We start from the raw sequence: 13,549 nt of genomic DNA, 5'->3' as shown, positions 1-13,549 counted from the left end.
AATGAAAAAAAAAGCTTATGAGGACTTAATTCAGAAAAGAAATGACTCGGGCAGAAAGGCAAGAAAGGTCTACAAAAAGTTTAAAGACGACTGACAAAAAAAAAAGAAAAAAAACCTATTTTTCATTTGCAAGGATGTTATCATCACTCTAAACAGCACATACTGGAAAGTTATTTTGCTCAATATCATCATCACCATAAAAGTGCAGAGACATCTGCTACTATTTGAGTAGCACATAATCTGTTTCTGGGCAAACAGAACGTGAGGAAGAAACACAAGCTCAGTGATGGAGGGATTCACTACGTTTAGGGGGAGAGGGGACTCTACAAATGAGAAGAGATTAACACTCCTTGGAAGCTGCGTGCATATCTTTGAAGGTAAATCTGCCTTAACCTTAATAATTACGGTTCTTACAAAGTAAAATAAAAGGGAATGCACAAAGATGTTTACAGATTGAATGAAGTGCACCTGAAAAGTCTTAAAGAATTATAAGAAAATGGGTTAGAACGTTACTGATTTCGTCTCCTCACCCCCTCAAGAGATTTCTCTAACTTATTTTTAAAAACCTCTAATGACAGACATGCCATATACTCCCAGACAACTCATTCTAGTATTCAACTTTCCATTTCCAACTCATTCTTTATGTCTACACTTCCCTTGCTCATTATTTAAACCCATTGCTTCTTATCCTTATCACAACAGACATGTAAACCAGTTTATTTCTTTCCCCTTTGGAAGATTTTTTAAAATACATAAACCAACTCATGACTTTTAATTACCCAATCTGACATTACAATACACCACCATTGTTTTCCATGTCTTGGAAGATATTCAAAACCACTGCAATAAGCAAGGATTTTGATACACAGGATTAATCTAGAATCATTCAAGCCACCGGATGGATTCCCAACTGATGGTCATCACAGCAAAATGCAGGAAGATAATCAAGGACAAAGAAACCCATTCGCTCATTTATCAGGACAGGAGAGAACCCTCACAGATTTTTCTGGAGTAGAGCTGTCAGTCAACTCAATTTCTGACTTGCCTGATTATTCTTTTAACTTTCAGACAAGGAGCTGTTGCGAATCAGGCTATTTTGTTTAAGGAAATGTTTCTTATAATCCTTCTCTCCCAAAAATAGACTTTAAGTAACCCACTTTCCAATAGGTTATGTTTGTACACAGTTTAAAAGAAATGATTGCTGCTCTCAGTTATAACTATTAACTTTGTTCTTACTCTTACACCTTGTACACACTTTTAGTTACTCAAGGACATTTAAAAGGTATTTTATTTTAATTCTGGCAAAATCTTACGTACTATGGCCAGATACATTTCAATTAAGACAATGGATAGACTCCTATTACAACATCAAATAGAACACTGAAACTCTCAAATATTGGTGAAAATAATTTTTGAATAAAACGTTTCTTCATGGAAAGTACCTCACTAAGGAATGGCAAAAGAATTTCAAGCAAAAGGCAGCTGACCATCATTCCAAAGACAGGTGACACAAACAATGACAGGGAGTTGGGAGCTAGAAACAAAAAGACAGAAAGCTGCTTCTTGTTTCCCATGAGATGTGGTTCACAGCTGATATTCAGTACTTCTGGTTCCATCCTTTATCCTAAGCCTCTAAACAAGGCACCATGTAAGAGAATTATTACTAAAGGACACTATTTACTTCCCTAACTTGAAACATCTACTTTTTCTCTCAAAAGAGACAGTGACGGAAACTAGGTAGTGATGAAGCTTTAAGGTCTACTGCACATCACGCATTCAACTCCTAGACCTATGCAGACTTGTGTTGCACTGAAACCTGCAAAACTGGCAGATGAAGGAACTCTCTGCTCTCTATACATTTGGTCCTCTTCTGGACTGGGACATGGCCACCTCCTTCCCTCTTTGACTACAATTCCAGTGAAAGGGCAACCTTCTCCTTTCTCTCCAAACCAGGAAGACTTGGTTTCACGCTTGATTTCACAGTTCTTTAGGCAGTAGCTCTAATTTTATTGTCAAGGGACTGGTTCTCTTTTTCCTGTCTCAAAAAGGGAACTGTTTGGACATGTTCCAAGAAAAATGCAACCACACATAAGGTCCGGTAAGAAAATCAATGGCATGTATAGCTCGCTTAGAGATATGCAGTGCAGAAGAAAGTTGCAGTCTCAAAGAGATTAAAATGTGAATATGAGATTTTACTATGACCACAAAGCAAAATCTTGAAACAGAATAACTATTTTCAAGTTCCTCCTACTAATTAAGAACATGTTGTTTCTTGCCAGTTTTGTCAGACAAAGCATTTTAAAAGGATTTGCATGAAGGAAAACCAGCTGTTCCAACAGTATATGACAGTGCATGGTAGTGGAGAGAGTGCGATCCCTTCCAAAAAGGGCATCACTAGTGAAATTTGGTAGTAGAACACAAGATGATATGCTGTGAGTGAAACTAAATAGAAACTCATACAAAGATACCTTGGAACAAACACCTTGTCTGGACACAGGTACAACGTAACATTGGCTAAAAATACAGACAATGTTTCACAGACATGTTTGGTAAGTGAAGCTGTACTAATGACAAGAGTAAAGTGATGAACAATCATCTCTACCCATTTAAAACTGCATAATAACTCAATGGACACTTTATTTTAGTGAAGGGTGTCAACACTCATATTAAGCAAAAAGACCTGATGTGCATCTATCACAGAACGTGTATTGATCCAAGTTAATACCTAGGCTCTCAGATTATGGTTAGAAAGGAGAGAAGTCTCTTTTTCAAAGCAGCAGCTAGACTAGTATAGTTTTTCAACAATAAAGTAGTTAAATATTAATTGCAAATGAAGGTTCTGATTATAATCTTGAAAGGAATATAAATCTAGTAAGCAACTTCATCTGCAGGTAAGTAAACAACGTGAGAATTTTCTAAAGTGACAATTTTACGCAATTGGTCATAGCCAACATGGGTTCAAAAGGGGAAACTCCTGTTGAACTAACTTAATATCCTTTTATGACAAGGTCACCCACCTAGTTGACCAAGGCAAGCCAGTAGATGTGGGGGGTTTGGATTTTAGCAAAGCTTTTGATATCATCTCTCACGGTATCCTGTCACAGCTAGACATGTCTATAATATGTTGGGTGAACAACTGGCTGATGAGTTGGGCTCAAAGTAAATGAGGTTACATCAGGCTGGTGGCCAGTCACTAGTGGGGCTCTGCAGGGCTCAATTTTAGGGCCAGAGCTCTTTAATGTTTTTGATAAATGATCTGGATGCAGGAGTCGAGGGTACATTAAGTTTGCTAATAATACTAAACTAGGGGGAGCTGTGGACTCCCTCAAGAGTAAAGAGGCCTTGCAGGGAGATTTGGACAGCCTAGAGAGCTGGGTAATCACCAATTGTATGAAATTTAACAAGAGCAAGTGCCAGGTTCTGCACCCAGAATGGGGTAATCCTGGCTATATATATAAACTGGGGAACGAGAGACTGGAGAGCAGCCTTGTGGAAAGAGATCTTGGGGTCTGGGTTGATGGCAAGCTGAAGATGAGTCAACAGTGTGCCCTGGCAGCCAAAAGGGCCACCCGTGTCCTGGGGTACATCAAGCACAGCACAGCTAGTCGGTCAAGGGAGGTGACTGTCCCACTCTACACTGCACTGGTGCAGCCCCACCTCACCTGTGTGCAGTTTTGGGTGCTTCACTATAAGAAGGACATCAAACTATTAGAGTGTGTCCAGAGGAGGGTAACCAAGATGGTGAAAAGTCTCAAGTGCAAGACTTGAGAGGAGCTGCAAAGGTCACTTAGTTTGTTCAGCTGGGAGAAGAGAAGGCTGAGGAGTGACTTCATCGCCATCTACAACTTCCTCAAGGTGGACAGCAGAGGGGGAGGTTCCAATCTCCTCTCTCTGGTGACCAGCAATAGGACACAAGGAAATGGTGTGAACCTGCATCAGGAGAAGTTCAGATATGACATTACAAGAATGTTCTTCACTGAGAGGATGCTCAGTCACTGGAACAGGCTCCCCAGGTGTCGTGGGTTAGGTTGAACTGCCCCCCCCACACACAGCCGGTCACTCCCCCTCCCCACCCCCAGGAATGAGGGAGAGAATTAAAGGATAAACGTGAAACCCGTGGGTTGAGATAAGAGTGATTTAATACAGATGATTTAATACAATGTAGGTGCTCACCACCCCCTCGTATGCGAAGCCCGTCTCGTCCCGAAACTGCAATCCCGGACAAACGCGAGGCCCCGAAATAGAGAGGGGCAGAGAGGGAGAGATAGTACTCCGAGAGTGGGAGTACTGGGAGAGAGAGAGGAAAGAAAAAAAAGAAAGAAAAGCAATAGAGCGAAAAACACAGCAAGCGCAAAAGAGCAAAAGCGGCAAAAGCCAAAGCGCAAAAGCCGAAGCGCAAAAAAAAGCCCTTCTTCCCGGCTGACCCTCACTTTTATACTGGGCATGACGCTGCATGATATGGAATACTAATTGGCCAGTTTGGCCCTCAATCTTAAGTTCGCCACAAATCACAAGGGGAATCGTGTCCCCCTTGTCCCAGCTACGCTCCCCCCTTATCCCGCCGTGCTTCTGCACTCCGGCACACTGAAAAGTCCTTGGAGTTTCACATCCAACCACAAACATCAACTTGCTATCAGCATTCTTCTCAGAGCGAGCCTCTGAGTAAAACCAAAACACGGAGCTCTTCTAGCTGTTAAAAAAAAAGAAGAGCTAACACTGTCCCAGCTAAAACTGGAACACCAGGGAAGTGGTCACAGCACCAAGCCTATCAGAGTTCAAGGAGCATCCGGACGATGCTCTTAGTCGTATGGTTCAGTTTTAGGTAGTCCTGTGAGGAGCAGGGAGTTGGACTCAATGATCCTTATGAGTTCCTTCCAACTCAAGATATTCTACAATTCTAATTACTTTACACAGAAAACTACTGGGTTGATTTATGCACCAGAGTATTTGTGTAACAAGGTTTAATTTATCAAAGCGCAATCCAAATTTTGACAGAAAGTCCTTCGGAATTCATTCGGTCTGTGAGAGTTCAGTGGCAGCTACTGGAGGTGCAGATTCTCTTACTCTGTGTGCCTAATTATGCAAAGGAAATCCCCTTACAGCAGCTGTTTCCAGAATGGCAGTGCTCTCACAACCACCTCTGCAGAACGCTCTGCAAGGATGTCTTCCTCCACCCTGCAGCCAACTCATAAGTACAGTTTCCTGCTCTGTGGGGCTTCAGGGCACACGGAGCTGAACATGGCTCTGAGATCTGGTGAGGTACTGGAACAGGTTGCCCAGAGAAGTTGTAGATGCTCCATCCCTGGAAGTGTTCAAGGCCAGGCTGGATGAGGCTTTGAGCAACCTGGTGTAGTCGAGGGAGTCCCTGCCCATGGCAGGGGAGTTGGAACTAGATGATCTTTGAGGTCCTTTCCAACCCTAACCATTCTATGATTCTATGATCTCACCCCACCAAAAAGTGCTGCAAGTAACAGTGAATTTCTCCCAGCCCCTTCACCAGTAAGATCAACACTTATGAACAAGACCGACTTGGCCAAATCGTATCTTCTCTGGGGGCTTTCTGATGCCCCCAGCTGGAAGTGGTTAATTTGCCACATCATAGAGGGTGTTGCTTTCTAATGGATCAATAATTTTAGAAAATATCAAGTCCTTTTAATGCATTAGATATTTAAATAAATAAACAAGTAATTTTGAGACTTCAGTTGTCTAAGAAACAAACTTCTGGACACAGATAGAGCTGGAAATGACTTGGCCACTGCTACCACAAGTCTCACTAAAATTACAAGTAGAAGAGAAGGGAACATGCAAGGGTAGACAGCAAATAATTGTTCTCACTTCCAGAGCTGCTCCCTTTCTGGATGCTTTGCTTCATTTGATCCTGGTCTGGGAGCAAATGAATCACAGAAATCAATTTATTTCTGAAGTAATGATTCTCCCCAACAATGCTTATACTAGTTCTATGGTTTCCATAGCAACTAATGTATTTGAAATGAAAGAAAAACTAATAAGATAATTTGGATGCATAAAATATCTCGCAATAGTGTGGGTGTGTGTAGCACTAAATGGTCTGCTCTGATATGAGTTGCAAGCTTCCTTCTTCAGCAATGGCTTTTCCATTCAGAAGTAAATGGGTCCACATATCTGCATTACTAACACTTTACATTTCACCAGTAAAAAATTATTACCAATGAAGTACCTTGTTCTCAAAGCAAAATCCACCTCTATCATATTTGAAATAAATATCTTCTCTGACCACATTCTGAGTGGTGTTCCTGTTGAAATCATGAAGAATTTGGATAGCAAAAGAACTTGTTTTGGTAGTATTAAGGATCTTACCCTTTAGCGTGAAGTTTTGCTGTCAGTCAGCAAATATACTCAGTGACATGGATTTAGTGGTCAGATAATATCACTTCACACCAAGGGATTACATACAACCAGTTACACATTGAAAAGTTACTGTATGTTGGAAAAAGGTGATAATGTCATTAAATACAAGAGATTAAATATTTTTAATCTCTGTCGCTTCTTAATTTACCACAACAAAATTATTCTAAGGTGATTCACTGATTTAATTAAATACCCAGAACATGCAGAATGCATTTCAGCACATATGCTGTTCTTTAAAATATTCCACATTTCCATTAGGAAGCCTTAGTCAGCCAGTCACAGAGTTCAAGAGTACACAGACTGATTCTGTGATGACCAGCCAGGAGTAAATTCATGACATAAGCATGTGAATTATTACTTGCAAATTGAGATAGCAGGATTTACAGCATATATTAGATCTTATTTATCAAAAACCAGAGACGAGGAAAATACTGGAACGCAGACATCTTTTGTCAGTTAATAGTTTTGAATGATAGATATTTTTGAAGTGAGATGATGCAACATAATCTGTTTAGAAACAAGGGTGGAAACAAGACTTGCATTCGTTCAGTCATAACCATCATCCTTACTCTGTCAGTAAGGAGAATAACAAAGTGGATATAAAACATTTTTCCCAGAAGATACAAATATCAGAGGTTAAGACATTTAGGACAAGTGAGTATTTTATTACTTGAGAGGCACAGAAAATGGGATGTTCATCCCACTCACTCTCTGCCCTGTGCTGCCACTCCCCCCTCTAATTAATTATTCATTTTACAAGCAGAATTATACAACTTCCTACTTGTAGTTTTGTCTGAGAAACAACCCTAACACTTCACTAGGTTTCCTATTATGGTTGTATGCAAACTATTAAAGTTTTATCTGCAGGCATTTGACATTTCAGAGTTACTCGAAACCCCCCTTGAATTAGATATTGCATGTTCAACAGAGAAGATAAGGCTCCAATGAAAAGAATGACAGATTATGTCATGCAGTTGAAACAGAATATCCACTAACTCCTACTGCTAGAAGGTTGACTTAGCAAAGACTAATTAAATAATTGCAAGATCAATATAAAATAATTATAATGATGTCAAGCCCTTGAAAAGATTTGTAATGCTTACCTCAATGACTCTTGTTTCAAAATTTTCGTAAGTTTCTGTTGGGAGAAAAACAGGGTATTACAATTCCTTGTATTTCTTACCTAGCAGCACAGCTCTGGATAGAAGGTATAATTTAAAAAGGACACGATTTTTATGTAACTGCAATTTATAAATTCATCTCCGCAATAAGTAGAACAGGTAAGAATAATTTGAACAAACATCTCTAAAGTGAACTTTATTAGTTAAAAAGACCTCAAATATGTTTTGTTACTTGACTCCATTAATTCAGCCTCTTTTCAAATAAAGTCAGTGAAAAAACAGCATATAGTTCTTAATAATAAAGCACTTTTTTTTCCCCATTTTTTCAGTAAATCAACATATGTGAAGGAAAGTAGCTTAAAAAAGATCCAGTTCAAATGATAACTCCCCGGAAAGTGTAATACTACTCTTCTTCTAATTACAACATAGCTCCTGTTATAATTAAATGACAACTGTTCAATAGATTCATTGTGCTCTATTAGGGACCCTGACCTCCAACTGCAATGAATATCTTTTAAAATTAATATCTTAAAATAAAATCTTAAATGAATATCTTAAAATAAAATCAGTATCTTATCTGCAATGAATATCTTTTAAAATACCATACCATACCATGCAGGGAAGTAGGATAGAAACAGTCTCCAAAGATCCTCCAACTTAAATAACCAGGGTAGCACCGAGCAATAAAAATAATAATTTTTTTAATAGTAAAGCAAGACATATAAATTTAACCGTTCTGTTTCAACATTACACAGAAATTAAATTCGATAGAAAAGACTGAGACATCATCAGAATCTGTTGAATATTTTGATCACAAGCTAAGCTATGCATCCTCTCCAGATTAAACCTGAAGCTTTCTTTGGAAATCACTGCAACTCATCACTTACATTGAAGCATTTTTGTTCAATTATATCTGATATTCTTCCTAATTCTTTCCCAACTGCAGAAATGCTAGGAAAAATAACTATCCACAGTGTGTTAGGAAAACAGAATGTTTTGGGTTTTCACTGGCTGGCAGTGTAAACTGCCTTCTTCCCTAAAACCTGCTCTAAAACTGTAAATGAACCCAAAATTTCACACACACTGAGTAAAGGCTGTAAATGGTTCAAAAATAAAAAGGTAAATCACCTAATGGGTCACTTCCACCATGGCCAAACTATTATTCAATATTCTTCAGAACAGGGGATTCAAAAAAATTGCAAGTATTTCTTGATACATATTTCTGTGAAATTCCAGAAAGTGGGAGGGATAAAACAAAACAATACATAACCACTTCAAATAACCAAGAATCACATAGCCAGAATTTTTTTTTTTGTTCTCTTTCAATTGCAAACTCTGCCTGAAAAAATTTCTTTGCAATCAAAGACAACTGCAGCACCATTTATTTTGCCTAGTAACAGTTAAGGTGTTTTGCACTGTAAAATAAAGATCACGTCTATGTCACATCCATGCTCAAGTCTTTTCATCACAGTCATAATGAAACACTGAACACAGAGCTCTGTTCAGGTGCACATTACATATTCAGCTCTAAGTGGCAAACATATCCTTTTCACCTGCAAAGAAAGTAAGTTTCTGCTCTGTCATTAGAAGAGACTTCAAAGAGGTTAAGACATTTTTGAAACGTCTTACAACATTGTGGAGGAGGAAGGAGCAATACTGGAGAGCTCTGGGCATGACATGGGCATCTACACATACTGCCTCCAAAGACAGTAAATCAAATGAGAGAGCAAAATCATGCCAACAGCAGTCCCATCAGGTCTTATCCATAAGCTTTCACCCTGACACACACCATAGCAAAAGTAAGCAAATCCCTTAGCCTTGGCTTTCAGCAGTTGCACTGGCGTTTCTCAAAATCCATTTTACGGAAGCAGGCAAAAATGCTGCAAATCACGGATACTGCCAAAAAGATCCCATTTTCTCTGAGTTTCTCTTTCAAAACCTGATGACCACACAAACACCTGAACTGCAAATATATTTGTTTCCTTTTATGCAATTGAGATCATACTTATAATCGATCTATATTTTAATACAGATACATTTTCCACAAGAAGTATCATATTATCAGCTTGGCTGTGGAAAAAAAAGCCTACTGACTTAGAAAACAATTGATAATGAAGTAAAATGCAGTGTCTTGGTGTAAGAAACAGAATAGGTAAGAGTTCTGACCTCCTGCTTTTCCAATTCATCTCATGAACAGGAGCATTTCAGTATAACACAGACAACTTGTGTCAATTAAAGCATTTAATATTTATTTTATTTGGTGTAGTCACAGTGAGATTCTGGAGAAAGGCTTGGGAGTCGAAAACAGTATAATGGTGGAGAACTGAGGACTCACTCCTTCACCAAACATTGCTTTATCATTTACACATAACCTCCAAAATTATTATAAACATGATCATCTCAGCAAAATTTAGAGATCTGTTCATCTACAAGCAGTTAACTTCTTGCTCACAGTAGAGAATATGAATGCCTGTCACTCTGTTCCCTCTCTCAAGCCTCTTCAGTTGCACAGAAACACTGCAAACTTGAAAGAATAATTTTACTTCCAATCGAAAAATATTGTTCTTTCTCTACTCACAGCTAGCACAATAAGTAAAGGCATAGTGGAAGAAGATCCCCCTGAAAGAATGAAGTATATAAGGATCACAGTATGTCCCCAATTTTATTTTTTTTTTAACATACTAGTACATTTCAAAAAAATTTGTCAGATGTTGAAGGCTAACAACATCAAGGTTTCTACAAAGTTGCTGTACCTTTTTCCATGAGAAAATACGAATTCTGCTGAAGGGAAGCTGCAGCATATGCTCAACCTCCATTTGTTACTAGAGAATCTAATACCAGAATACTAGGAAGAGCTGAACTGCAGAATCTCAATCACAACTCATGCTTGCTTAGCAGGGAATCCAGTCACACCGTAGCCTCAGGACAAAAGGATTCATTGGGTTTGGGAGTTTCAGGTCTACTCCTCCTACCACCTTGACAGTGCTTTTCACACAGTCATTGTCCCAGTTCCCCTGCAAAATCATTGATTCTCCAAATAAAAAGATGCTGAAAGAACTATGAGGACCTGAAAAATCTCTGCAATTTTTAACAGATTAAAAGGAAATTAGTCTATACTAATCAGTAACTGCTTTTTCTCAAGCACATTTTTAATACAGGTAGACAGTTTCATTTTCCTCTTTTGACTGTAGTGCCCTTTCCTCTTTTTGGCAGAGCTTGATCTGACTACTACAGCCTCCACACAGCCAACTTTAATGCATATAATCAACATCAATAGTATCAGCCAAAAGCAAAATCAAGGAAAACACCAGAAGGTAAAATTCATACATGCATAAATGTTATTTGCAACAGCTGCCACTTCTTTTAATTGAATAAACCACTTGAAAATATATCTGAATTAAAAAACAACATAGTTTTGTCTTCAAGGTGTAGAACTAGAACCATGACATTTTCTTGACTTTCTCTGTATTCTAGCACTGACTTATGAGGAATTTGGAAAAATTCATTAATTTCTCAAATCTTCTATTTGTCAGTTGTAAGATTCCGTGACAGGCTGCCAAGTCCATTGTCACCTAACTGTCTTCCATGGAATATTTGCTTTCAAGGTAATAAAACAAAACAGAAGTAAATATAGGAACTCTTTCATTTGTACACTGCAGTATTATGCTGCTATTAAAATGGAATGCATTGCTCTTAAAATTGAGGACAACCAAAAAATGTTTCAAGAGCTTGGCAGGCAAGCTCCCCTTAAACTCACAAGGTAAATCTGAGGGAAACATGTATCTCAGACACTACAAGAACAGAAGCTACAAAATCATCCATACCAGCAACAGGAATGGAAAATGTGGGAAGGGAACAGAGAAGTAGAATCATAGAATGGTTAGGGTTAGAAGGGACCTCAAAGATCATCTAGTTCCAACCCCCCTGCCATGGGCAGGGAAATCCTCCACTACAACAGGATGCCCAAAGCCTCATCCAACCTGGCCTTGAACACCTCCAGGGATGGGGCATCTACAACTTCTCTGGGCAACCTCTTCCAGTACCTCACCACCCTCAATGTAAAGAATTTCTTTCTTATATCTAACCTAAATCTCCCCTCTTTCAGTTTAAAGCCATTGCCCCTTGTCCTATCACTACACACCCTTGTAAAAAGTCCCTCTCCAGCTTTCCTGTAGGCCCCCTTTAGGTATTGGAAAGCTGCTATGAGATCACCCTGGAGCCTTCTGTTCTCCAGGCTGAACAGTCCCAACTCTCTCAGCCTGTCTTCATAGCAGAGGTGCTCCAGCCCTCTGATCATCTTCGTGGCCCTTCTCTGGACTCGCTCCAGTAGCTCCATGTCCTTCTTGTGTTGGGGACTCCAGAGCTGAACACCAACAGCATGGATTTATAAAGCAAATAGCTACAAAAATGCCAGTGTAAATTCAATCCACATAGAGAAAGGCATTAGATCACACTGGAAAGACAATGCTCTTACTACTTTATGGCTTGGTTCAAAGCATGCCTGAATTTTTAATTAACATCCAATAGAACGTAACCAGAAAATATTTACAGACTGAAATAAATTAATAAACAAAGCACCAGGTAGATGGGAGCAGAGGTGATTGCAAGAAGATGAGACAGCAATATAATTGTGATCTCATGCACACAATTTCCCATTTATGAAACCAGGACAACTAGCTGCAACATATGTCCCAAGCTTACACTGGGAGAACACACTCCTGGACAAAGAAAGCTCCAAAAACATGAACAAGCTTAACTGTTGGAATGACTGGAGTCTGCAATAAGCCTGAAACAACAGTGCCAGAAACCATCAACTGCCTTTCTTAGCTCATCTTACTATAAAAGCCTACAGAAAGACAACAATAAACATGAAGTGCTTCACAAGAAAAACTCAGCTGAATATGAGTAACGACTCATTTTCATATTTAATTAGTTAAAAAGGATTAGACTTCTAAATATTAAACAAAACTACTTTACAGTTTCTAGCGGTCTGAATAACAGCACTGTAAAAAAAGTTAAGGTCACCTCGCCACTCTATGTATAGGACCTCTAGTTTCACAATGATACTTAACTACGCAGCAAATAAATAAATAAAATCAGCTACATTTGAACTGCATCATCTTTAACCATATTTTGTCAAATGAACTAGCAAAAAAAGCCTGATTTATCCCACAAGATCCTTTAAGAAACTATTAAAAAACATGACTATGTTTCATACTCAAGGCAACTGACATTGAACACAGAAAATATTTCCAAACTTCAAGACTCCAGTAACAGTCTACAACATAATACAGTACTCTGCAATACAGCAAAATGTCATCGGGTCTACAACATAATATAATAGCCTAACAGCTATATTAAACTAAGCAGCAATTCAACAAATTTCACGTGTGTTAACACAAATTGTTCTTTGATTTAGCTGTCTGGCTTCATCATTGGGCATATAAGAGAGAACTACAAAATCACAGGAAAAGGGTTTTTCAATCACAGGATTTTTCAATCACAGGAAAGTCTCACTTTCTTCTTACCAGAAAAGCTAACTAAGACTAAGATAGACACTTAGTTTTCTTACCTCCATGAGGACCTGGGTCAGGAGGATCCAGAAGGACACCTCCCCAACACTTTCCGCTCCATCCTCCCTCTCTCTTAACCTTTGTTTTTCTTCTCTTTTCCCATGTATCTCTCTGCTGAACAATGTCAGACTGAATTCTCTCTCGTTCTTCTTTTTTTCGTTGGGTAACTGCCTGGACTTTCCCACTTTGTATGACAGGAGCATTAAGGCCAGGCCAGAGGAAACCAGAACGTCCTTAAAAATAACAGAGAAAATTTACATTTTATGCCAAATTAGGACTGAAACTATGCACACTGGAAAAATGCAATAAAATGGCAGGTTCTCATATATTTCAAGGGCATTTTATGATACCGAATTGATACTTAAAAACCAAGAATAACATTAAACAACCATAACAGGATTTTTTTAAAAGACAAAAATATCTCAAGTAGTTCTGACACCACAGAAATTAACAGCAATTTGTCAATTT

At 38.7% G+C, this 13,549-nt stretch overlaps 1 protein-coding gene across 1 annotated transcript in view; it reads right to left on the bottom strand.

Moving 5' to 3' along the window:
* The window catches only part of MRPS5 (mitochondrial ribosomal protein S5), a 75,777-nt gene that overhangs the window by 37,011 nt on the left and 25,217 nt on the right, over positions 1–13,549 (bottom strand). Inside the window, exons 4-5 of the mRNA XM_086631844.1 lie at positions 13,081–13,314; positions 7,491–7,525 (exon numbers count right to left, since the gene is read on the bottom strand). Coding sequence (XP_086487970.1) covers positions 7,491–7,525; positions 13,081–13,314 — 269 coding nt within the window. The remainder of the gene's footprint in view (positions 1–7,490; positions 7,526–13,080; positions 13,315–13,549) is intronic.

This window comes from Tauraco erythrolophus, chromosome 2 (assembly GCF_009769465.1).
Source record: "Tauraco erythrolophus isolate bTauEry1 chromosome 2, bTauEry1.pri, whole genome shotgun sequence".
In the NCBI taxonomy this organism is placed as follows: domain Eukaryota; kingdom Metazoa; phylum Chordata; class Aves; order Musophagiformes; family Musophagidae; genus Tauraco; species Tauraco erythrolophus.
The sequence above is the reverse complement of the archived record's forward strand: the minus strand, read 5'-3'. Positions and strand labels throughout refer to the sequence as shown.